Source organism: Dipodomys spectabilis, unplaced genomic scaffold (assembly GCF_019054845.1).
Source record: "Dipodomys spectabilis isolate Male_0828 unplaced genomic scaffold, ASM1905484v1 ptg000024l, whole genome shotgun sequence".
Classification (NCBI taxonomy): Eukaryota; Metazoa; Chordata; class Mammalia; order Rodentia; family Heteromyidae; genus Dipodomys; species Dipodomys spectabilis.
Window position 1 is genome coordinate 678,282 of NW_024870701.1, and position 26,926 is coordinate 705,207.

At 38.2% G+C, this 26,926-nt stretch overlaps 1 protein-coding gene across 5 annotated transcripts in view; it reads left to right on the forward strand.

Moving 5' to 3' along the window:
• Positions 1 to 26,926, forward strand: part of Lpin2 (lipin 2) — a 97,170-nt gene that overhangs the window by 47,484 nt on the left and 22,760 nt on the right. For 4 of the 5 annotated variants that reach the window (XM_042675362.1, XM_042675361.1, XM_042675363.1 and 1 more), the window contains 3 exons: positions 14,176 to 14,376; positions 23,039 to 23,134; positions 24,752 to 25,053. In XM_042675362.1, coding sequence (XP_042531296.1) covers positions 14,185 to 14,376; positions 23,039 to 23,134; positions 24,752 to 25,053 — 590 coding nt within the window. In that variant the 5' untranslated portion in view covers positions 14,176 to 14,184. Of the gene's footprint in view, positions 1 to 8,627; positions 8,649 to 14,175; positions 14,377 to 23,038; positions 23,135 to 24,751; positions 25,054 to 26,926 lie in introns of those variants that run through there. The other variant, XM_042675360.1, reaches the window with a different exon arrangement.

Here is a 26,926-nt window from a genome sequence, read left to right on the forward strand (position 1 = left end):
TGAAGAGTTTGTATTTACCAGTATAGTGCATCTACATTTTAAGTAAATCCCACATATGAAAATTCAGGCTTATAAAACAAATTACCACTTTGAAAGTGATTAAAGGTAGGGTGTATGTACATGCTCATGTGTGCATGCTGGTCCTAGGGGCTTGAACTCAGGACTTGGATGCTGTCCCTGAGCTTTTTTTGCTCAAGCTAGCACTCTACCACTTGAGCCATAGCTCTTCTTAGGGCTTCGGGGATACTTAATTGGGAATAAGAGTCTCATGAACTTTCTTGCCCAGACTGACTTCCAACCACAATCCTCAGATCTCAGCCTCCTAAGTAGCTAGGATTACAGGTCAGCATCACAGCTAAGATGGAGTTTCTTTTTAATAGGAAACTGCCATGCATCTACTGATGAAGTTAATGATGAAAAATAAGACATTCAGAAATATATGTAAATATTCTCATTTACTTGCAATTATGCTGACTCAAAATATGTGCACAGGTGCTTATACTAGGCTTATTTGTGATTGTCAAGAGCTGAAACAACCTAGATGTCTTCCTTCTAGTGAATGGATAAACTTGGTACGTCCAGTCCATAGGATGGATACTTCTTAACAGCAAGGAACAAACTGATACTGGTACATGAAACAAATATTAATCTCAAATGCATTGTGCTAACTAAAAGAAGCTAGATTTCAAAGCTGTTATGATGTTTTATATGATTATTATGATAGTTTATATGATATTCAAGAGAAGGCAAGATTAGAGATAGAGAAAAGAGAACAGGGCCATTGGAGGTCTCTGGGGGAGCAGTCTAATTTTTCTATACCTTGATTATGGTCCTAGTTACAAATTATTTGGTTAAAACTTAGAAAAATATACTATAGAAAGGTTAATTTTACTGTGTGTGAAGTTTTTTATTCTTTTAATCTATTTCCAGTAGTTCAAGGTATAGGTATTTGAAATCTTAAAATTGCCATACCTAAACAATTAGCCAGAAGTTTTTCTGTGCTGCAAGTTTTCTATGTTGATAGCTATCATCATTCCTCAGGTCAATTTAAGTAATAGTCTGTCATCTTTCATGATTATACAGAATCTTAAACTCACTACGTTTTCTAATGATTTTTTACTACTTTCTCACTAGTTTTCAGCCAGATTTTTCCCTGTCATAGCATCTGTCATTTCATGTACCTAGAAGTCAAGTTGGGGCCTATTGTAGTTGAGAAGAGAGTAAATAAGTACTAAATTATCAGAAAGATTTGTTATAAGGGATGAAAGAAGAAGTGATAGAGAAATGCAGGAAGAAAAACCATTTAGACAGTTATGACAGTTTGAAACAAGTTTGGTCATGTCAATGAAGTGTAGGATTGAGGAAAAAAGTTGAGTTTTTATTCTTCTACCTTGCTGGTTGCCATTTTTAGTATCTATCCAGGCATCCTGGTTTCATTATTACTTTGAAATCTAAAATAAGCACTTAATTTCTCTTGATCTGTACCAAATTCTTTTATTGAAAAAAAAAGGATACTTAGGTACATTGCTGAGTTTATCATTACTCGCCTTTTTCTGTGACAACTATAAACAATTAGAAAGTTGGTTGCTTTCATGTAAGTAAAATGACTAGTAGAAACTAGATACGTTGGCTTGTTATCTTTCACTATGTGATCATCTTTAGTTCTGGTTTCATCTCTTGTCACCTAATTTCCCCATGGTAACTTGCCATACTTCCTTTGACAACCAAAGGGCCTCTCTTCTGCTCTGGAACTCTGCTGGGCTACTCATGGTTCTTCAGAATGATCTGTACAGGTGTCGGTTGTTCTCCCTAGAATAATTTTAGATTTGTTCATCCTGAGGCCTATGTTTGTCTTCTCACTTATAGATGTATGTACATTTTCCTTATATATGAAAGGAAAAACATTGGTTTCTGAATATGTAAACATTGCTTTTGCCTTTGGGTTCACTACCACCACTGATTTTTGAGTCTGTTTTAAAACAACTCTTACTGTGCAGTGAACTCTCAGTCCTCCTGTCTCAGTCTCTCCAGTGCTGAGATTACAAGATATACAGCCATACCTGCTTTCCCTACTAATCTTTAAAAATGTGGATGCCTCTCTGTGTATATAAAATCAATCTGTCTATAATCATTTACCTCATTGGCTCATCCAGTAAGACAAAATACTTTGTGTATTCTCCTTGTTACTGATTTTGCTCACTAGATCTTATATGCATGCACTAGTCCATACAAGGATATTCAGAGGTGGGAATACAGCTCAGTGGTAAGAGCACTTGCCTAGCACCTGGAGATCCTAGGTTCAAATCCATCCTCCCAAATCCCTCCAAGTCTCCCCAGGTAAGATCTCCCAGGCTTTTGGGATACAATGAGGGATGCATTTATGATTTTTGGCTGAATTTAGGATTTTGAAGGGATCTAAACTAATAAGTAAAGTGTGGTGAATGTTGTGTGGGGAAAGAGCAGGGTTCTGTGAATGCGACAGTGTCAACTTGTACTTCAGTTTTTCTCATCCATGGAGGTAGAACCCATGCATCCTTACCCCTACTGTTGTTGTTGTTGTTGTTGTTTTTTCCTTTTTATTGTTTAGATGCATAATCTGTTGTGGACATAGTTTCCTATTTGATCCCACTTCTTCTGTATCCAGGAAGGCTAGAACATACTGTTCCTTTTTTTTTTTTTTTTAAGTGCCCGGGGCTTCAACTCAGGGCCTGACATATTTTTGCTCAAGGCTAGCACTCTACCACTTGAGCTCACTCCACTTGCCAGCTTTTTGGTAGTTAGAGATGAGTCTCATGGACTTTACTGCATAGGCTGGCTTTGAAACATGATCTCTCAGATCTCTGATTCCAGACAAGAGCCATTGGTGTCCCGACATGCTTGTTACCTTTTAGAAAATCTTAGATTGAAGAATAAAGCTGGTGTTGGATTTTGAAGGATTGTCCTGAAAAGTTTTTGGGCAAGTAACTGGGGTGAAGAAAGATGAGTTGATGATTTTTCAAGGTGGAATTAATAATGCTTGTAGTTTGTCTTATATTTGCTAAAATCTGAAGTAAATAGCTGAGAATATATGTTGTTATGTTGGCAAAAGTCTTCCCTTCTTTAAACCTAAGACAAAAATTTGTCAGTCTGTTTTATAAATAGTGAATATGGTGACTTTATCACAGAGAAGTGAACTCAGCAAGCAGTAATCTATGTTTCATTATTTCCTTAAAGAAAATAAGTTGTGATAGATTCCAAATCTAAATTTATCAACATGTTATCCTTTCTAACTAAGCCTAAGGCTAGTCTCATATCCTCTCATTTAATATCTTTAAATATAATTTTGTTGTTAAGGTGTTACAGTGGGGTTATCATTTCATGTCACCCCTTCACTTTATCCCAGTTTCCCCCTCACATCCTTGTCCACAAATTGCATAGTTCATTTTCCATATAGTATCATCTAAATTTTTTAAAAATATAGACAGATCTCTAGATTACATTTGAGGTATTTTTCTTGCTAATTTTGCCATAGTGATTTTTGAGTATAATAAGGTTTGGTTGAATGACTGGTCCTTATGACTCACACCTATAATCCTAGCTATTCAGGAGGCTGAAATCTGAGGACTATAGTTTGAAGCCAGCCTGGGCAGAAAACCCTATGAGACTTTTATATCCAGTTAACCAACAAAAAGCCAGAAGGAAAGCTGTTTCACGTGGTGGAAGAGTGCCAGCCTTGAGTAAAAAAGCCAAGCAAGAACACAAAGCAGAAAACTCAGTGCAGTACAGACACACACACACACACACACACACACACACACACACACACACACACACACACACACACACACACACACACACACACACACACACACACACACACGGTTTTATCAAGTCAGAATCAGTGTTGGCTTGTTAGACATATGTTAGAAGTAGTTCATGCCTATAATCCTAGCTTATCAGGAGGCTGATATCTGAGGATCTCAGTTCAAAGTCAGCCTGGACAAGAAAGTCTGTGTGACACTTCTCTCAAATTATCTACCAAAAAGTTAGAGTTGTGGCTTAATTGATAGAGCACTAGTATTAAGCACAAAAGCTTAAGAACAGCGCCAAAGCCCTGAGGTAAAGTGCTAGGCTAGGACCAGCACCCCACAAAAAAAGTGAACTGTAAACACACCAAGTAAACAAAGGAACTTTATGACTGGCTCTTTATTCAGAGAGATGCTGGGAAGACAAAGGGGTCTTGGTATTTCTAGGTGAAGGGCCAGCTCATGTCTGATTGCTATTGCTCTCTATACACAGACATACCTGTTTGGTCTGGTTTGGAAAAGATGTCTCCTTACTCTTGCCAGCCAGCTATGTATGGCAAGGCCTGTGTCCCATAGAGTAGACACAGCCACTCATCCGTGTGTTTGAGAGGATTTTCCTGAGAGATGAAATCTTCGTAATTTAGGGAGGTATATATTTGAGATCTAATCGAGCCATTGCATCATGGGTCAATTTAAACTCCCAAACAAGTATATTGAGTCCAAAAATTACTTTTTATGTATTCCAAAAGGGATGTTGAAGAGCTTTTGGTTTTAATTATGGAAGGGACTTTTAGGACATCAAACCGCTGCTAATCCTAGATTCCAGTTGTCATAAAATGTCTAAAATTCATGGTCTGTTAAGTTTGAATCAGATGATGAAGTAAGAGATATATATATATACCTCAGAGGACAGGGTATATTTTTCAGCTCATAACCACAAAGTTTTGTTTACAAACTTCATTGGGATTGAGGAGAGAGTTGTTGGGATCAAAATTACACGTAGTTTTCAAACCTTCATGTTCACCAGACTCACAAGACAAATTGTTAAGACCCCGCATCCAGCTTTTATTTATTTATTTATTTTTGGTCAGTCATGGGGCTTGAACTCTGGGCCTGGGGGCTGTCCCTTAATAGTTCAGCTCAAGGCTAGCGCTTTGCCACTTGAGCCATAGTGACACTTGTGGTTTTCTGAGTGGTTTATTGGAGATAGGAGTCTCACAGACTTTCCTGCCTGGGCTAGCTTTGAACCACAATCCTCAAATCTCAGACTCCTGAGTAGCTAGGATTACAGGCGTGAGCCACCGGCACCTGGCTAACATCCAGCATTTATATTGTGGTTCTAGCCTGTCTCCCAGGAACGTGCTTTATTATTATTTTACATTTTAGAGGGGAATTCTTTGAGTATAACAGGAAAAGAGAAAAACGTTTACTGTTCTCCATGCAAGAAATGGGGAGTTAAAAACTCAGAATAGTTTCTATATATACCCTTTTCCCTCCTTCCCCTGGTACTCAGGCTTGAACTTGGAGCCTGGGCACTCTCAGCTTTTTTGCTCAAGGTTAGCACTCTACTAACTTGAGCCACAGCTCCATATCTGGCTTTTTGGTGTAATTAGAAATGCATCTCATGTACTTTCCTACCCAGGCTGGATTCTAACCATATTCTTTTTTTTTAATACGTTTTTTATTGTAAAAATACTATACAGAGGGGTTACAGTTACATGAGCAAGGTAATGAGTACATTTCCTATCAAGCATTGTTACCTCCTCTTTTGTTTTTCCCCTACCGTCCCTTCCCTCCCCTACCGTCCCTCCCCTCCCACCTCCACAACTATACTCCTCCCCCTCCCCAGCCTAAATTTTAAACTTTGTTTTTCAGCATAGTGTCTTGTACATCTCATGGAAAGTTTTCTTACTCCCAAGTTACATGGTAATTTAGCCATGGTCTAACCATATTCTTAAAATCTCAGCCTCCTGAGTAGCTAAGATAATAGGTATGAACCATTGCCTCTCAGCTATTTATAGCTTTCATACTTTCTAAGCTAGAGGTAAACATCTCCCGTCTTCCCCTACCTCCACAATCATGTGGTTTAGCAACTCCCAACTATTGAACAGTGAGTGGGTAAGATGAGTGAGACCCAAAATGCAAGTAAACTTCAGGACTTCCTTTTGTCATACATGGTATTGACTTTTTTTTCTTTCTAGAACTATTGTAAAGATTTCACAGCTGGGGATGGGAAGGTGGCTCAGTGGTAGAGTGCTTGCCTCATGCATGAGGCCCTGGGCTTGATTCCTCAGCACCACATAAGCAGAAAAAGCCAGAAGTGGCATTATAGCTCTAGTGGTAGAGTGCTAGCCTTCAGCTGAAGAGCTGAGGGACAGCACCAGGCCCAGGGTTCTGGCCCCAAAGCCAAAAAATAAAAAAAAAAAAAAAAAGATTTCACGATCTTTTTACCTTTCAATGGAGAAAGGAAATTTTGATAGCTCTTTATATCTCTTTGCCTTGTAACTTAATATCTAAAAGGAGGTGGTTGAAGGGAGCTTCACAACTTTTTTTCAGTTTACTTGATCCTAATTTTTAGTATTGGTCATTTTGGTATTTGACTTAATAACTTCATAGTCATATTTGGTGTTTGAATGAATAGCTTCATAGCCCCTTTTAATCCTAAAAAGGGATGTGGAAGGTTGATGTTCTGTTTTCTATCACTCCTTTTTGTGCTGAATGGACTGCTGTTCCTGTCTAGAAAAGGGCCACCAAAAAGTCCATTTTCCTGTCTGATTTAGTAGTGACATGGGAAATTCAGGTAAAAGATGCTGCAATCAGGATCAGAAGACATGAAGTTACTCTTTCACTAAAAGAGAAGTTAAATTGAAATGAGTGAAAAGCATCTTTTAAAAGGTAGAATTGGGGGCTGGGAAGGTGGCTCAGTGGTAGAGCGCTTGCCTTGCATGCATGAGGTCCTGGGTTCAATTCCTCAGCACCACATAAGCAAAAAGAAAAAAGCCGGAAGTGGTGCTGTGGCTCAAGTGGTAGAGTGCTAGCCTTGAGCTGAAGAACTGAGGGACAGTGCCCAGGCCCCATGACCGGACCCCCCCACACACACACAAAAAAAGTTAGAATTGTTTTTATACGAGTAGATAATTTGCTGATTCTTGAGCCATATGAAATATAGGGAATGCAAAGTTTACAGTTGCTATATATTGAAAACACCTGTCATCTACAGAAACAGCATAGTAGAATAATAGCTACTAATAAAGATGACACCTATATTCATCTATCTGCCCTCTCTCTCTCTTTTTTTTTTTTGGCAGAGCTGAGGATTGAACTCAGGGCTTTGCACTTGCCACGCAAGTGCTCTTCCACTGAGCTAAATCCTCAGCCTCCACTGAAGATTTTAGATGTAATCGTCAATTCATGGTTGCCTTCTATCGATAATATTGCTTCAATACTGAGCCTCCTAGAGGTTGATTTTAAATCTTGTTTATGACTTGCAAGAATAAAATTTTGTAACCCCTGATGAATTTAGCTGGCTATTCTGGCTTCCATTGTAATAATGTAAGAGAAATAGGTTTTATTCTTGAAATGTAAAACCAAATGTGTCCACATCTAATAATCTTGAAAAATAAGCCATATGCCATGCAATTTTCCCATCTTTGAGTAAGTCCTTTTAACGTTTTGCCCTGCCTTTTAGTAGAATGAAAAGTTTGTCTAAATCTGGTTCCAGGAGTAGGGCTGGAAATAAAAATCCAGAGATTTTTATTACTTTACTGTTTACTTCAGGTCCTGAGTTGCCTCTTTTGGGTCCCAAAGTGAGGGATCCAAGTCCTATAGAACCCTATCATTTTCAGATAAACATTGTGCTGTTTCTTTGAGGTGACCTTAATATTAAGGTCTTTTTGTTGTTGTTGTTTTTTCAGAGTCAAAAGTTAGTTTCCCTGGAGATACAGTGTGCCCTAGATATTTTTCTTGGGGGGAATGTGTTTCAAGAGATTAATTATTCTGCAGATCCCAATAAATTAAGGAAAAACCATGTGCATACTGAAATGAGGCTCCACAGTATAGAGTTAAGGTCCTTAATTCTCTTGTTAAGATATTTTCAGTTGGTAATCTTTTATCTAAGCTTTAGCATTTAAGAAAATAAGATTAGGGCTGGGAAGGTGGCTCAGTGGTAGAGTGCTTGCCTTGCATGCATGAGGCCCTGGGTTTGATTCCTCAGCACCACATAAGCAAAAAGAAAAAAGCCGGAAGTGGCGCTGTGGCTCTAGTGGTAGAGCACTAGCCTTGAGCTGAAGAGCTGAGGGACAGCACCCAGGTCCAGAGTTCAGGCCCCACGACCAGACCCAAAGGAAAAAAAAAGAAAAAAGAAAAGAAGATTAGAATCTACATATGAACATTGAGTTGTAGAGAACATAAAATGTATTGGTTTTCTTGGCTGTCACTGGCATTGGATTAAATACTGTTAACCAAGATAATAATAATGGTTGATCCATCATAATAATATGGCCTCCTCTGTCAGAAACCCATACATAAGATTGCATCCTTTATAACCTCTTAGTTTAGGGTTATAGGGGTGCTGGCAGAAATGGTTCTATTTTTGACTTTAGTTTAGAGCAAGGCCTCATATAGTTAAGGCTGGCCAGTAACTCATGATCCTTCTGTTTTAGCCTCCCAAGCACTGGGATTACAGGCATGTACTGTCATGCCTGGCCTATTTTTCTTTTGACAGCTTTTTCCTTATCAGTGAACACTTTCTCCAAAGACATCCATTAACCCACCACTTTTCTTTTTGTTTTGAATTGTCCTTATCAGGATGGATTCTCTGGATGCAATCTCTCATTGGGAGGGAAGTGAAAACACAAGTTGAGAGTAAGTGCCAATAAAACCATTTTTAGCCAATTTAAATTGGTCCTTAGACTGCATATATATATACCTGGAATCCTTTTTTAAAGTTTAGTGTTGTCTATTCTGTAAGTAATGTCCTGGCATATTAAAAGAATGCTCTTAGATTACTTTGTTAGGACTGTACTTGTGAGATTCAGTTCCTTTCTCAAGCCATCAATTTCTGTCATTCTAAAATGGTTGAGGGCTTCTTTCAACCTCCCAGTGTCAATACAAAATCACAATGCATTGAGATGCATGCATGAAAAGAATTTCAGTGTCTCACAAAAAGGAGAGTGAAAGTTTTAGCAAGATTTTATTTTAGTATAACAAGGTAGAGTAGGAAGAAAAGGAAACACAGGAAATGGAAGTTAAAGACTCAGGAACATACATGCTTAACCAGCAAAATTTGATTGTTTCCCATGGAAACACTAAAATAGAGTTAGTCCTTCTCATTTTTCTTCCCTTAGCAGGAAAGAAACAAGTGAGAAGTTTAGGAGGTGATAAGTTTGCTCTTTAGAAAGAATTTGTAATCTACAGGAATTGAAAGAAACTTGTCCTATAGCTGAAGAGACATTTGGGATTCTTGCTCCACTGAGGATCTGAGAGCAGTGAATTTCACAAGTGCAACTGTTAGCATTTCTTATGGATTGTCTGAACTTCAGAGAAATCATATGACCTTGATGGACCATCTATTTTGTCGTGCTCTTAAAAGATGGTCTGGGTTGCTCCTTGTGCTGCTCTTGTTTTCTGCTTCGTGTGTTTTTTTAAATTCATATTTTACAAAATATTTTAAAAGTAGTTTATAAAATAATAAAAATTTTGCTGTGATGGAAAAAAATTGAATGACATAAAAGCAAGGAATTTATTTGAATTTAAGTGATTGAGGGAATCTTCTCCCAAGAATGGCAGAGTTTTTTTTTTGTTTTGTTTTGTTTTTTTTTTGTCAAGGCTTATCATCTTTTATCTGTGGCACTCAACTGTTTGCTACTTTTTATCACAGAAAAACTTGAGCAAGTTATATTCAGCTCTTCATCTTTTGTCCTCAGGGACACCAGATGATAGCCCTATAATTTAAGTAGTGGAGTGAGGAGATGATAGAGAAATTTGGAACTGAGTAAAGATGGAAGTGAGTTCTAGTCAGCAGTAATGAAAAACCTTGTTTCAGTCTGAAATATAAAATAAAGTTAATAATATTGTCCTTACATAACCTGCAGTGTCTCTTTGAGGATCAAATGAGGAATGTTTGATAAAGTTGAAAAATACTAAGTCCTCATCAAATACAGGATATAATATTGTTATCTTGGAGGAGTTTAGTTTAGGTCACGCTGGAATGTATAACTAGGTAACCAAGTCTGCATGTCTCTTTGTTGAAGAATACAGGACTGGTTTTCCTTAGCGTATCACTAACTGCTGTGAGCAAAAGGTTAGGATGGAATGCTAGTTCTTTGGTTTTCATTTTTGTTTATTTTTGTAGGAATACATTTTAGTAGTGATAGATTATGTTAAAGAGAAAACTCTTCCACATATCCCTGCATGCATTTGATCATCAGCTGCTCTTCCATAGATGAGCCCATAAGAAAGCTTCTCTCCAGGTGTTGTTACAGTGACCCTATCGGAAGGTTACTGCTTATCATTTACCCTTTGTTTTCCCAGTCTTCATAAACAGACATGTCTTATATCTACCAGGAGAAACTAGTTACTAAACAGCTTGTATTTTTCTACACTTAGCAGCCAGCATTTCCAGAATAGATCTGTATATATAATAGCACAGTCCTAACCATAGCAATTTAAATCAATCTTAAGTAGATGTACTTATGTTTAAGTATGGATTTTATGTTCCAGTTGAAGTAAATTTTTTCTATATTTATGTTTTTATAAGACTTATGACTAAATGTTGATGATTAAAAGTTAGTCTTTTTCAATATTTTTTAAAAAGACAACTGATTTTTTTTTCCATAGAATGTACCAAAATTCATTTTTACATTGCCACCATTAGTTAGTTGATCATATAAAGATTGACTTCTTGGATGTTGTTTAATTACTGTGCCAAACAAACAAAGCTTGTTGTAAACATACTTTACAGAATGTGAAATCTTTGGTTGTTCTATGTTGCCAATAAATAGTCTCCGATAGAATAGTAAGAAGATGTACTACCTTAACAGAGTTTCATTTCTCTTCGATTTTTTTAAGACACTCTTAGTATAACAAAATTGTGTAGCATGACTCTAGAAAAGAATTTTTTAATGTGTATTCCCTTTTCTAAATAATAATAATAATGGTGATTATTATTATTATTGTCATTGTCAGTCATGAGGCTTGAACTCAAGGCCTGAGTGCTGTCCCTGAGCCTTTTCTCTCAAGGCTAGTGTTTTACCACTGTGAGCCACAGCACTACTTCTAGTTTTCTAGTGGTTAACTGGAGTAAGAGTCTCACAGACTTCCCTGCCTAAGCTTGCTTTGTACTGCAATCCTCAGAGCTCAGCCTTCTGAATAGGATTATAGGAATGAGCCACGTTTGCTGGGGTCTAAATTATTTTATGAAACAAGTCTGAGTTGCTCCGTTGGTAAATCAGCATGTGAAAAGATGCTTAACTTCATTTATTAGGAAAATGCAGATGAAAAATAATAGTACCATACTATGGTGAAGGTGCCAAGTAACTGGATCTCATATATTGGGAATGTAAAAACCATTTTACAAAGCAACTCTGGATAAGAGTACACCAGTGTCTTGATAAGTTAAACATACTATTGATCAGTGAGGGAAATTAATAGTGTTATTCTGAGCAAAATATAAATGCATGTGTGAAATACCATGGTGAAATCTCTTGGTGCAATTAATACACACATTGAAAAAAACCAACAGGCTCTGGTTTTTTTGGGTGGTGGGGGAGGGGAGAATACCAGCAGGGGCTGTTAGGGCTAATGAAGTGAGGAAATGAGAATGAATATGGATGAGGTAGTCTATTTGCATGTATGAAAATAAAACAATAAAACCTGTTGAAAATGGTTTAAAGAAGGGGAGAGTAGGATAAAGGAGAGTAGTAAGAGGTAATGAGGTTGACCAGGATGCATGCATACATATGTTACAGTGAAACCCTCCTTCTGCAAATAATGTATGCTTAAAAAAAATTAAGCATGCAGTATCCATGCAGCGCTGAGTATTTATTCAATGAACTATTTATTTTCACACAAAAACCATATTAAATGTTAGAATATCCAGAACATGGAAACAGTTCAGCTGTACTCAGTAGGGAAATGATTAAACTGTGGTTAAGTCTGTGAGATGGAATACTACTTAATAGTTGAAAGGAAATAGCTGTTGACACACAGCAACCTGGATGAAGCTCCACAGGAATAAACTGAGGGAAAGAAAGCAGTCCCAAAAAGCTTCTACTGTACTTTTTCATCTATATAACTTCTATCTTAAAATGTCAAAAATTTCAAAGTGGAGAAGAGGTTAGAGTTTGCTTAGAGACTAAGGGGTGAGAGAAGGCAAGAAGGAAATAGATTTGGTTGTAAGAGGGCAACAGGAGGAGAGATTCTTGTGATGATGGTAGTGTTCTGAATCGTAATGGAGTCAATGATAATGTCATAGCGATGTTACATTAGCCATTCCTATTCCTATCTACAGTGATCTCAAAATATAAAAGTTAACTTTTAAAAGTACAGTGAGATGTTACATGGATAATCTAGTGAAACTCCTTCCCACATATTTCTTAGGGTTTAAAATTTTTGCCCCCTTACATGTTTTTAGATTCATTACTGCTAGTTCATTTGATCATTCCCTTGTTTAAGAAATAATTATTGAGTGATATGTGCTTAATCTAAGCTTGCTATTAGGTTGAATCGGTTCTGAAACCAAAATCACTACCAGTTGCATTTTATAATTGCAACACCTCATGCCACCTCATTTTATTGTATAGTGGTAAATTTTGTTGCTAACTTGCATTGCTCAAAGGCACCTCTTGTCCAAGTACATATTGAGGTCTTGGTAGCAAATTTTCCTTGAACTTCCTAGGGCTCTGTTTCATGATATAGAACTCATAGGCCTTGTTTTCACATTAGTCTGTGTGTAAGAGCAGAAAATCTTGTTTAGTAAAATTAGGTCACTATTGTAGACCCTGGTTCATCCACAAAGAGTAGGGTGAGTTTCTTTGCAGGCAGATCCCTTGTTTTCCCAAGGGATCAGCATTATTTCTCCCAGTTCTGCTTTGATCTTATCCTGGCAACCTAGAATGTCTCTCTAGAACTTTGCAGAGATGGAACTCTGCAAAGCTCAGGGCAGCTTCATAGCTGGGTTTAGTGAGACTACTGTTTATGGTGAGTAAAGTGGAGACTAGTTTTGTCAGACCTGGGATTCTGTAGAAGTCAGTTTTTGGATTAGCCAGAGCAGTGGAGGATCTCTTACCTTGGTCTACTCTACCCAGGAGAAGAACTTTCCTTGAATTGTGCTTTCACATTATATTAGAGGTGACAGTGTCTCTAATGAATGAAGCATAGCAGTCTGCTTAAGACCTAGAAGGATGTAACACCTTTGGACTACATAAATTGTTCTAGTTTGGGTTAAGGTTTTCAAGGAAGAATTGGGTGGGGCAAAAGGGATAACTTTTTGTGAGGGATTCCTTGTTAGAGACCGCTGATGATCCTGATTTAAGCAGTGGATTGAGGTTGAAGAAGTAGATCAAAACCTCTTACTTTGAATTTTATGGGATATGAATGCATATCAGTGAATTGTGTTAAAACAAGTAATGTTATAAATGTGTTTAGCCTTATCTAGCTTACAACTCATTTGTTTAATCTAGCGTGTATCTGAACCATAATATTCTATTAGAGTTGAGTATAGAACCCAGCCCTCATATCCTTATTTCTGCTCTTAGGAGTAATATTTCTTTTCCATTTTCTTTTTTCTGCTTGACTGTTATTGCCAGAGTAGATGCAATATCCCCAGGTTTTTTTTGCAGGAGGGCAGCAGTGGTGGTCAGAGTTCTGGGGTGACTGCAGCCACTGAGCTTCTGGGAGATGGAGTAGGGGAGTGCTCTAATGGCAGTTAACATCACTACCAGTAGGAAAGAAAAAGGAACTTCTGTAGCCTAAACCCAGACTGGGACAAGCTCTTAACACAGAAAGAAGGGCAGGCAATCTGTCCTCCGTAGAAATGTGTTAAAATGACACTGTTGAACAACAAACTTTACAATTTAGGTTGGGGCAGGTGAGTGTAGTTCTGGAAGTGGGAGGGAAGGGATGGTAGGGGAAAAACAAAGGAGGAGGCAAGGTAATGTACTCATTACCTTGCTCATGTAATTGTAACCCCTCTGTACAGTGTTTTCACAATAAAAAAACATAAAAAATAAAACAAAACAAAAAAAATAAAACAGTGGAAGCAGAAAACTAGCTCTAAGGTAGCCAAGTTAATGACATAAAATCAGGTATGCCGTGAGCCACTGTAGTTTTGGTCTTTGTCATTAGACTCACAAATCAGTATTAACATCTCTCTTTCTCTCTCTCTTTATAGTCTCAAACCATGAATTATGTGGGTCAGCTGGCCGGGCAGGTGCTTGTCACTGTAAAGGAACTATACAAGGGCATTAATCAAGCCACCCTGTCTGGGTGCATCGATGTTGTCGTGGTACGGCAGCAGGATGGCACCTATCAGTGTTCACCTTTTCATGTACGGTTTGGGAAGCTGGGAGTCCTGAGATCCAAAGAGAAAGTGGTAAGTACAGCATACAGCCTGTCTAAAGAGTTGGAAAAGTGGGTCTCAGTGAGCAAATTATCATGGTGAGCTTTCTGGCCATTTTCCTTTTTCAACCTGCATGTTGAAGACAGTGGTATGAGAAGTCAGCCTTCAGGTGTTGCTTTTGAATTTGTTCTAAATTCAGAAAGCCCTATTATAGAAATTCTCTCCAAAGGAAAAAGAAACTGGTAATTATTAAGATCCTCTTACATGTTAAAACTTTGAAGAGCAGAATGAAAAATTAGTTATAACTTAGGGTGCTGTGTATATTTAAACAAAAATTCTGAGTGTGATAGCTCACACCAATAATATCAGCTAGTAAAGAGGAATTGGGAGGATCCTTGTTTACATCATAGTCCTGCATCATAGACTTGGCCGTGGCAGAAATGAGAGATACTGTCTTAAAACTTAAGAAACCAAAAAACAAACCCTAAAGCAAAAAGAGCATGCGATGTGGCATTGTGCCTGTCTAGAATGTCCCAAGTTTCCTGACTTCAAATGAAAATGCTCTCAGAAAATAGTGGGGGGAGTCTCTTCTACCTAAATAGCACTTTAAAATACTCAGTGTATTACTTCTCCATACTGATTATGAACTAGGCTGATGTTATCTTTATTTGTGTTAAGAAAATTAATGCTATATTTATAAACTTGTAATCTGTATGAGCTTATTGACACACCAGGACTTGTCCTCCAAACTGACTAAAAGCTAATCCAAAGACTGGTTGACTTTCATTTATTTTAGTGATGAACCCTTCAAAAAGATATTTGTGAGCCAGGCATTGGTGGCTCACACCTGTAATCCTAGCTACTCAGGAGGCTGAGATCTGAGGATCCCAGCTTGAAGCCAGTCCACCCAAGCAGAAAAGTCCATGAGACACACGCATTCTCTTTCTCTCTCTCCCCCCCCCCCCCCGTCTCCCTCTCTCTCCCCCTCTCTCTCCTCCTCTCTCCCCTCCTCTCTCCCCCTCTCTCCTCCTTTCTCCCTCCCTCTCCCTCTCTCTCCCCCTCTCTCTCCCTCTCCCCTCTCCCCCTCCCCCTCTCTCTCCTTCTCTCTCTATTTGTATGTATCTATATATATTACTATAAAAATACTGTACAGAGGGGTTACAGTTACAGGAGTAAGGTAATGAGTATATTTTCTATCGAGCATTGTTACCTCCTCCTTTGTTTTTTCCATACCATCCCTTCCCTCCCCACTTCCCCAACTTCTCCCCACCCCCCCCCGAAGTTATGAAGTTTGTTTACAACATAGTGTCTTGTACATCTTGTTGTTACAATGGGTCATCCTGTAACCTTATTTCAGCATTTTGTTACTTCCCTTCCCTTCCCTTAATTAGAAAATTGTATATACAAGATTCAGGGCACCAGAATCAAATACAGTGAAAAAAGGGGTTATACCATGGGGGAAGAACATACAAAAGAAACAGAAAATTCACATGGTATGTTATAAGTACATTAAAAATAACAGCAAGAAAGAAAAAACCATTTGTATCCCTATTTTGGGGTTCATTTTGCTTAACATCATCTTATCTGGTCATATGTACATACCTTTGACCATTTCTGCTTGTCCCAGACATATACTAGCTATTGCAAATAAGGGAAACCATGGGACCTATGTTTCTTTGGGCCTGGCTTACTTCACTTAATATAATTTTTTCCAAGTCTTTCCCTTTCCTAACAAATGGGGCAATGTCTTCTTACTGATGGGGGCATAGAATTCGTGTGTGTGTGTGTGTGTGTGTGTGTGTGTGTGTGTGTGTGTGTGTGTGTGTGTGTGTGTACATACCACATTTTCTTGATCCATTCATCTACTGAGGGACATCTGGGTTGGTTCCATATCTCAGCTATGGTTAATAATGCTGCAATAAACATAGTTGTGCTGGTAGCTTTAGTAAGCTTTGTTTGTGATCGTTTGGGTAAATGCCCAAAAGTGGGATTGCTGGTTCATAGGGGAGCTCTATGTGGAGTCTTTTGAGGAACCTTCATACTGCTTTCCAAAGTGGTTGAACAAGTTTACACTCCCACTAACAATGCAGTAGGGTTGCCTTTTGGCCACATCCTCTCCAGCATCTGTTGTTAGATTTCTTGATTAAAGCCATTCTAACTGGGATGAGGTGGTATCTCAAAGTTGTCTTGATTTGCATTTCTTTTATGGCTAAAGAGGTTGAGCATTTCTTCATGTGTCTATTGGCCATTCTTATTTCCTCTTCAGAGAAGTGTCTCTTTAAGCTTTAGTCCACTTATTAATTGGGGGGTTGTTTCTTTGAGGATTTGTTGTTGGGGTATTTAATTTTTTGAGTTCTAAGTATATTTTAGATATGAGATCCTTGTCTGTTGTATGGCTAGTGAAGATCTTCACCCAGTCCATGGAGTTTCTGTTGATCTTGCTAGCTATGTCCTTTGCCATGCAGAAGCTCTGCAGTTTCATGGATGAAAGGTTGTATAACCTTTCTTTGATTTATTGTGTTTGTGGGTCTTTGTTAAGAAAATTTCAGCCTGTGCCAAGGAGCCCTAGACTTTTTCCTATTCCTTCTCACATCAACAAGAGCAAGGATAAGAACCACATGATTATCTCAATAGATGCAGAAAAAGCATTTGACAATACCCCTTTATGATGAAAGCTCTAGAAAAACTAAGAATTCATGGAACATTCCTCAATATAATAAAGACTGTGTATGATAAACCTACAGCCAGCATTATACTTAATGGCGAAAAGCTAAATCTCTTTCCTCAAAACTCAGGAAGGAGACAAGGATGTCCACTCTCTCTACTCCTCTTCAATTTAGTATTAGAATGCCTAGCTACAGCAGTAAGACAAGATGCAAACATAAAGGGGATCCAAATAAGGAAAGATGAAGTAAAACTCTCCCTCTTTGCAGATGGCATGATCTTGTATTTAAAGAACCCCATGGACTCCACTCCCAAATTACTTGAGCTGATGTAACCCTCAAAAGCAATGGCTTTTCTATATGCCAACAATGAGAAGAGTGCAGCTGAAATCAGGAAAACAACTCCTTTTGTAATAGCCCCACAAAAAATAAAATACCTAGGAGTTAACTAGAGAAGTGAAGGACCTCTATGATGAAAACTTTAAAAACCTGAAAAGGGAATTAAAGCAGAACTAAGGAAATGGAAAATCCTCCCATTCTCCTGGATTTAGAGGATTGACGTCGTGAAAATGGAAATACTGCCAAAGGCTATCTATAAATTCAATGTGATACCTATCGATATTCCAACCTCATTCTTCAAGGAAATAGAAGAAGCAACCCCAAAATTCATATGGAATGATAAAAGACTCCAAATAGCAAAAACAATCCTTAGCAGAAAGAACAGTGCTGGAGAACTATCAATACCAAATTTCAAACTACTACAAAGCCATAGTAATCAAAACAGCTTGGTACTGGCTCAAGAACAGATGTGAGGACCAATGGAATAGAACTGAAGACCCAGAAATGAACCCACAGACCTATAGCACCTAATCATTGATAGGGAGCTAAGAAAAATAAAATAGAAGAAAGACAGCCACTTCAGTAAATAGTGCTGTCAAAATTGATTAAACACCTGTAGAAAACTAGAGCTAGATCCTTATATATTACTCTGCACCAGAATCACCTCCAAATGAATCAAAGACCTTGAAGTCAAAGCAGATACCGTAAGACACTTATCTCTAATTAACCACCAGAAAACCAGAAGTGGAGTTGTGACTCAAAGTAGTAGATTGCTAGTCTTGAATGAAAGAGCTCAGGGACAGCGCCCCAGCTCTTGATTTCAAGCCCCTTGACCAACACCCCCCCCTAAAAAAAGGTATTTGTATTAGCCATTTTTATTCCTCCTCCCTTCTCTCCCTCCCTCCCTTCCCTTCTCCCTTTTCCCCTACCCTCTTCTTCCATATTTATTGTGGGGAGGCTGGGTGGGCTTTTTGAGGAACTGGGATGGAACCCGTGGCCTCAAGCATGCGTAACACATGCTGTACCACAGTGCTGTGCCCTAACCTTGCCTTTCTTCAGGTATTGGGTAATAGGGAGGTTTGCCTAGTACATAAAAACTGAGTTATTAATAAAGCTTTTCCAGTTTCTCATTTCCTTTCAACTTGTGGCCTACAATACTAATCTATATAATGTATTGAGAGATTCTGTCAAGATTACAGAGAGAGATTACTCAAGATTACTGTGAGAGAAATCCTCATCAATTTCTGACACAGATCTAAGTTTATGTTAGAAGACCAGCGTCCACAAGTTAAGAACATTTAATATCAACCTTTTGCTATTTTATATAGCTGAGTTTGTTTGTGGGGGCTGGTATAGAGACTTGAACTCAGAGTTTCTTATTCTCACCTCTCTAGCTCACAAAAGGGCTATTGCTTCACCATTTGAGGCACACTTCCAGTCTAACATTTTGCTACTTGATTGGAGATAGAATCTCACAGACTTTTCTGCCTGGGCTGGCTCTGAACCTTCATCCTCTTAAGTCTCAGCTTCTTAAGATTACAGGTATGAACCACCGGTGCCCAGGTACATAGCTGCTATTGTTTAAATACAAATTCTCCTCTTTAATTAAATATATGTTGTTTTAAAAGTGAAAGTCAATGAAGGGTTTAAAATCTAATTTTTCCCCCAAGGGATGGGAGGAGATGGGTGGTAGAGAGACTTTCCTAGGCATAACAAATCAGTTTGTCCCGAAGAACCACATTTCAGGGTGATTGTATGCTCTGGCCTCTGCTCAGAGTCACCATGTAGAAAGCAAAAGCAGATGTGATTTTCTTAGGGATCTGGAAAGTTTCATTGCAAAACAGTGCTGTTCAGCAACAATTTAGCTCCTGTGCTTTTTTTTTCTAGTAATACTAGTAATAGTACTTTCAGAATGAATCTGTTTTGAGGAAATCAGCAGCAAACTGTTTCTGTTCTGAAATTATCCATTAATTGTGCAAGAATTTGTAAAACTGCTTTTGAGCTGCCTCATCAGGTTTTGATTATCAGATTGGATCTGTTTTTCAATCTTTGGAAATGGAACCTGCAACAAATGTATGTAAGCTCTAGAACATCTGTAAATGATGACTGAGCAGATAGATAGCCTTTCTGTGCATGCTCTGTGCTTCTAATTTAGGAATATGATTTTTTCACAAGGTTCATTCAGTTGTGTTAAATGTCTTGCCAAATCCATATCTCAAGCATAATTCAGGATAAAAGAAATTTCTTTTCCACTCTGATATTCCAACAACCTAGAGGATAAATTTGGGAATCAATTGACTTTTATTTATTAAAGCACAGCTTTCCTGTGATGGTAAAATATGAAACTAGGTTTGCTTTGAGATACACTGGCAATTTGCATTAACTACTTTTTCTGAGACTTTAGGTTATGGAGAGCTATTCATTGACTTTTTGTTTATGCCGAGGCCCCAGTTTTCCAAATGTGGTAATACCTGTGAAGTGGATTTGAAATAATAAGCACTTTAAAACCACTTTAATTTTCCAATAGTTGTTTTCCAATTTTGTTTGATAGAATAACAGTGCTCTCCCGTTAACTGATAACTCAGGGATTTAATTTGGAATACTGTCTAAATTTACTTATACTTTGCATGTGGTATTAAATATGTGGTAATATATTTATCAACTCAGGTTATATTGTTTAGCTAGTACTGGGTTTGAATTCAGGGCCTCTCACTCTTCGTTGGCTTTTTTGATCAAGGTACCTGAACCACAGTTCTGCTTCTGGCTTTTTGCTAGTTAATAATAGATAGAGCCTCATGGACCTTTCTGACTTGCTGGCTTCAAATCATGATCCTCATATCTCAGCCTCCAGAGTATGTAGGGTTACAGGCATGAGCTACCAGGACTTGGCTTGCCCATGTATTTTAATAACATTGATGAATTTTGCCTGTATTTTGTTTGCCAAGTGTTTTTTTTTTTTTTCAGTTCTTTTTCTCCCAGTACTGCCATTTGAACTCAGCACTTCATGTTTGCTAGTCAAGCACTCTACCACTTGAGCCACACACCCATCCATCCCTTTGACTTCAGTTTTTAGCTAGTTTCTGTGTTTTTGTTTTGTCCTAGGAAAACCTGGGATCACAGTCCTTCTACTTTTGTCTCTCACATAGCTGGGATCACAGGTGCCTACTGCCACTTGGTTTATTTGTTGAGATAAAAGGCCCTTTTGTAGCTGGACACTTATTCTTGTGATCCTAGTGACTTAGGAAACTGAAATCCGAGGATTGAGGTTCAAAGTCAGCCCAAGTAGGAACGTCTGTGACTGTTAACGCACATTAACCAACGCCCCCCCACCCCAAAAAAAGCAGAAGTGGAGCTGAAAAGTCCTTGTATCCAGGCTGGTCTTAAACTGTAATTCTCTTGATCATTACCTCCTAAATAACTGGGACCACAGGCATGTACCATCCTACCCAGCTTTTTCATTTATGAGTCTCCTCTCTACTTAAAAATATAGTCATGGGGCTGAACTGAGGGAACTTGGGTTTTGCTAGTCAAGGTGATATACCACATGAACCATATACTCTTATTTATTTATTGTTATTATAAAGGTGATGTACTAAGGTATTAAAGTTTCATAAGCTAGGTAAAGAGTATGTTTCTTTTTGGACAACATCACCCCCTCCTTTGCTCTGTTTTTCTTGCCTGTCCTCATTCAAAAGTTGTATAGTTCATTTTCAACATAGTGTCTAGTGAGTATTACTGATAGCTCTACTTTGTTTTTCAGATAATTTTCTCACAAACTTATGCCCAAGCTGACCTTGAGCGGTAGTCTTCCTGTCTCCACCTCCAGAGTAGCTATGATTTAGAGGTGTGCCCCACTATGCTGGTTCTTCTGCACCATTTATTAAATGCAATTCTTTATTTCAGAGCTGCTCTTCCTGAGCACAGTGTAATCCCAGGTACTTAGGAAATGGACAATGGGCAGATCTTTATTTGCGACCAGCCAGAGCAAAAAGTTAACAAATGAGCCAGACATGGTGTTGTTAATCTCAGCTGTGTATAGGAGGCATAAGTAGAAGGATCACAGTATATGGTCCAAGGCTGGCCAGGGCAAAATATGTAAGATCTATCCGAAAAACAACTATAGCAAGGTGGGGCATGGTTCTGATGGTAGAGTGCCTGCTTATTAAGTGAAGCCTTGAGTTCAAACCCCAGTACGGGGCGGGGGGGGGGGGGGGGGGGGAAGGGCACTAACATTAAAACTTTTATTTAGTTGCTCAAATCCCATTTTGTCCATTAGTATTGTATGTACTATCAAATTGATTATTTTCTGAAATGCTTAATTTTTGTTGTTGTTGTTGTTGGAGATAGGCTCTCACTATGTATCCTCCTGGCTCTGCTCCCAAATTTTGGGATTATAAATGTGCCCCACCACACCCTACTTCCATCAGTGTTTAAGCTTTTTAGGAACAAAAATCTGGTCACTGGATATTCTCATGCTACTAAAGTAGCATTGCTTCTAGGTTGTCTCATCTGGAAGAGCTAATACATGTGTACATTTTTACACATGTTTAAAAATAATATTCATGGATTCTTCTGACTCCAGTACATTACTGCAGGTTGCTTTTCCTAATCTGTAACCTTTCTGACTATGAGGAACAGTTCTAATTAATTATCCACAGTGTGTCTGATATCTACCCAGTCCTACACAAGAGAGTTTCAAAATTGCTAATCAATATCTCTATGATTAAGAAAAATTACTACCATAAGTATTAATAGTATGTATATAAAGTTTGTCTCTGGACATTTTCCTTAAGTCTGAAGGTACTTCTGTATTATGTACTTCTTGCAGTACATCTTGATCCCTCCATTGGCAACAAGGGCATGATGCCCATAGTAAATTGTTTCTTCTATAATCTTACATATGACATGAATTTGTCTTCCAGCATCATCAGTTTTTATTTTATTGTTATATTTGGATATCTTGGCCAATAATTTTCTCTTTTAATTTTTTTTTAAGTTAGATATATTTATCACTTATCTTGAGGCTAGAGTACTAACAGATAGCAAAGAAGAGCAGTGATGGTTTACAGATGGCTTCTGTTATTTATGTAGTGATCTATGGACAGAAGACCTGGAGGGAAATTGCTCCCAGCTCATGAACATGCAGGGTGAGGATTGCTTGCCAAAATTTGGAAAGTGTACAAAAGTACCTATAGTATTTTTCCCATGTTGTATTATTTGAGAGATTAAAGCTTTAAAAATAGGTGGTAGTGGTGCCAGGCACCAGTGGGTCATGCTTGTAATCCTATCTACTCAGAAGGCTGAGATCTGAGGATTGAGGTTCAAAGACAGCCCAGGAACAAAAGTTTGTAAGACCCTTACCTCAATTAACTACCAAAAAACCAGAAGTGGAGCTGTGGCTCAACTAATAGCGTACTAGCTTTGAGTATAAAACGCTCAGGGACTGAACTCAGCCTCTGAGTTCAAGCCACAAGACCAGCTCACACACCAAGTTGATAAAACATTTTCAGTGTCTTAATTCTCCATCCCTGCCCTAACCCAAGTTTGTTTCTTTGAGATAGGGGATGTAAGGTAAGGGACAGTGTTTGTCTAGGGCTTTAGCTCTAGGAAGTGATTTTATCAAGTTTGGCTTAAGGGCCCAGAAAGTTTAAATGAAAGATTAAATATTAAGCCACATCTTATTTCTCTACTAGATTGATATAGAAATCAATGGCAGTGCAGTAGATCTTCATATGAAATTGGGTGACAATGGAGAAGCTTTCTTCGTGGAGGAGACTGGAGAAGAATATGTAAGTTTTCAAGGGTTACATCCACTTTATGCATTTGTTTTAGGCCTCTAATACATGTTCCAAATTAGAAATGGTCAGCAGTTTCATACTTGGATAAATGATTATTGCTGGTTAGACAAGATTTAGTGTTATATTGAAGAACTAAACTATCAAAAAGGAACTGGGGAATGAAGAACTTTACACCAGCTTTGAGGGTGAAGAAAACATACAGAAAGCCTTTATAAAATTTTCTCTTTTTGTAAGGGAAAGCACATCTTTAATTTACTATGCGTTTTGCAGTACTGAGGATTTAGCCCAAAGCCTCTCACACACTAGGGAAGTAAGTATTCTACCACTTGAGTTATACCTCCACCCCTTAATGAGCTTTCTTAATGTCTATTTTTCCCTTGACTGGAATTTATTTAGTTCTGCCTGAGTAAGGCATATTGCCTCAGACTGTATGTAAATGTTTGTACATGTGACCTTTAAACTTGGTTAGCAGTTATATCCCCAACCTTAGACACATAAATTAATTCTCTTAAGAGATTTCAAGTGATTGGCCTGTGTTCTTTTATAAATGATTATGTCTTTTAGCAAGAGAGCATATCTGTACAAACACCACCCATCCACCAACACTGTCCTGCCCTTATAAAAACTTTAGAAAATCTAAAATTTTCCAGGTGAATTATGACCTTCTACCTTTCATTTCCTCCAATGACAGAAGTATGAAGTTAATTTACTGAACACTAGACTTGTCTATTTAATCAGTTTGAAGCTAAGAATTACTTTAGATATTGAGTCTCCTTTCCAATTCGTGAGATGTTCAAAATACTATATGGTATAAAATTCTATAATACCGCCTATTACAGGGTTTTGTTTCTGTTACAGTCTTCTTCCACCTTCAGTTAATTTGGCTAGTTTGCATTAACCACTCTAAAGTCACCTAATTCATTTCACTTATGTATCCTGCTGTTCTTTTTTTTTGTTTGTTTGTTTTTGGGTCCAGTCGTGGGGCCTGAACTCTGGGCCTGGGCACTGTCTCTCAGCTCTTCACCTCAAGGCTAGTGCTCTACCACTTGAGCCACAGCGCCACTTCCGGCTTTTTTCTTTTCGCTTATGTGGTGCTGAGGAATCAAACCCAGGGCCTCAAGCATGCAAGGCAAGCACTCTATCACTGAGCCACCTTCCCAGCCCTATCCTGCTGTTCTTTGTCTCATCTGGTGTCCTTACTTTCTGCCTTCTGCTTTCTGGTATTCATACTGTTCTTTGCAAGTTCTTGACAAAGCCCTTATTACTCCCTCAGAATACTTCTGCTGCTGCTTGGAACATCTCTTTACAAAGAATTGAACTGACTGTTCTTTAATTGCTGATTTTGTGTATTTTGTGCCGAGTTGGCAAATCATTTCCTTCAAATGTACTTGATTACATGGGATGAAATGAGCTAATATAGCTATGTCTAGCAGAGTAGAAATTTGCTTGAGCGCTGTGGCCAGCACCTCAGATCAGTGTAATTTTCTTACCTTTAGAAATGAGTCTTCTTTGTACCATCGTAAAAATGTACAAGTCAAAGTGTTTATTATTGCTTTAGTCCATTATCCAGCTGATCATAGCTTAACTGCTTTCTCTGTGTTCTTTAAGGAAAAGCTTCCTGCTTATCTTGCTACCTCACCAATTCCTACTGATGACCAGTTCTTTAAAGATATCGACACTCCTTTGGTGAGAGAAGGTGGAGATGAAAGAACATCTCAGAGTTCAGACATTACACACATCTTGGAAACGGAGACTGTTTTCACTCCAAGTTCTGTGAAAAAGAAAAAACGAAGGCGAAAGAAATGTAAACAGGATAGTAAGAAGGAAGAACAGGCTGCTTCTCCTAGTGCAGAAGATGCATGTGATGTGGTCGTGAGCTCTGATGATGAGAAGGGAGCTCAAGCAGCAAGGTACAGCTCTTTTCTTGTGGTTGGTGGGGCTCAAGGACAGCCAGCAGTTGCTCTTACTGTTTGGAAACAAATAGCCATAGCATCATTTCTTTTTCTTTTTCCTTTTGCATTTCTGCAGAATTTACTGTTCAGCCTTTTGCTATGATATAAATTATTCATTTAAAAACAAAAGATCTGCCTTAGTCTCTAACTCCCGGTTAGATGCTATTGCACACATTATTTCACCTGTGCAATTACCCCACCCATGGTCTTTCCCCCTCTCCCCTGAATCAGGATTTTTCTGTGTCACCCAGGTTGACCTTGAACTCAGTCCTCCAGCTTCAGCCCTCCTGAGTTCTAGGATTACTAGTGTAGTCCTAGTATAAATCTGGCAACCCCACCCAAGGTTTTATGTTTGGCATCTTACCAGTACTAGAAGTTAACAATTTTGTTTTGAGTGATTATCAAAATATTCTAGTCAGTTGAAGAGAAAGGAGTTTATTTCTCTATTTTTAAGAGTTCTTAATCTTACTAGTTTAGTTAGAAGAGCTCAAAATACATGCTGCTTTCCAACTCAGTACTACCTGGGATTTAAAAGGAACAGATAAATCTTTTCTTACATTTGATTACATTTTATTTGGGGCTGGGAAGGTGGCTCAGTGGTAGAGTGCTTGCCTTGAATAAATGAGGCTCGAGTTTGATTCATCAGCACCACATAAGAAGAAAAAGCTGGAAGTGGTGCTGTGGCTCAAGTGATAAGAGTGTTAGCCTTGAGCTGAAGAGCTGAGGGAAAGCACCTTTCAGACCTTCCACTGCTTGATTTCAGGACTGTTACCATTGTAAGCAATTTCTTTGTTCTCTTACATATAGTAACATAGGTAAGTAGAAAACAAATGTAGGGGTGTTTTTATACAAATTTCAAATAACCTAAATCTTATTTGGATTAGTATAAAGTCCTCTACTAAATGTACAAGAGTTGTTATTTTAAGGGCATTTTGTAAATGGATAGTGTAAGTCAGTACATTGCAGAAATACTAGTGGATACCTTACTTTCCCAAATTGTATGAAAGCTCACATCAAGTATGTTAGGAAACTGATTAGGTACCTAGCACCTTGCTTCTTGGTAAGCAGACATCTTACAACAGATGTAGGGCAGTGTAGTATTTTTCAGGAACTTGTAAATAGTGTTTTTTGTGGGGAGCAGTAATGAGTTGCAGATCCTGTCACTTGAAAAAGTTCTTTCCTGAAATGTATGTGGGCTGAGTACAGTGGCACATGTTTATAATCCCAGCACTCAAGAAACTGAAATAGGAGTACTGAGAATTCAAGGCCAGATTGGGCTGTATAGCAAGATGCTGCCTCAAATCTACAAAGTCTATATAAACATATCCATATAAAATCTATATAAAATAAGATCTATGTAAAGATTTATATAAACCAACATAGCTGTATATTGTCAGGTATTATATATTATAAATAATTGTACGTGCTATTCTTTTATACAACTGGCATTTACTATACCAGCCTCACCACTAATGTAAATGATGCATTGCACTGATACATTACAGTGGTTATACACACGCACGCACGCACGCACGCACACACACACACACACAAACACACACACACATGAATTGCACTGGTCTTGAATTCAGTCCCTAGGTGGGAAGGGGGGCTTTTGCAGTTGAGTGATGTCTGCCCCCACCCCCACCCCAATAGTGGGAATAGGATCGAGGGCTTTTACATTCTAGACAAGTGCTTTACCACTGAACTACCTAGCACCTAATTTATTTTTACAAGTGACATTCTACTTAAACTCTTTTCAAAAATATTACTGATTATAGAAGGTTGAGTTTTCTTGAAGAAGGCAAATGAAAGAGGGAATTTTTTTTTT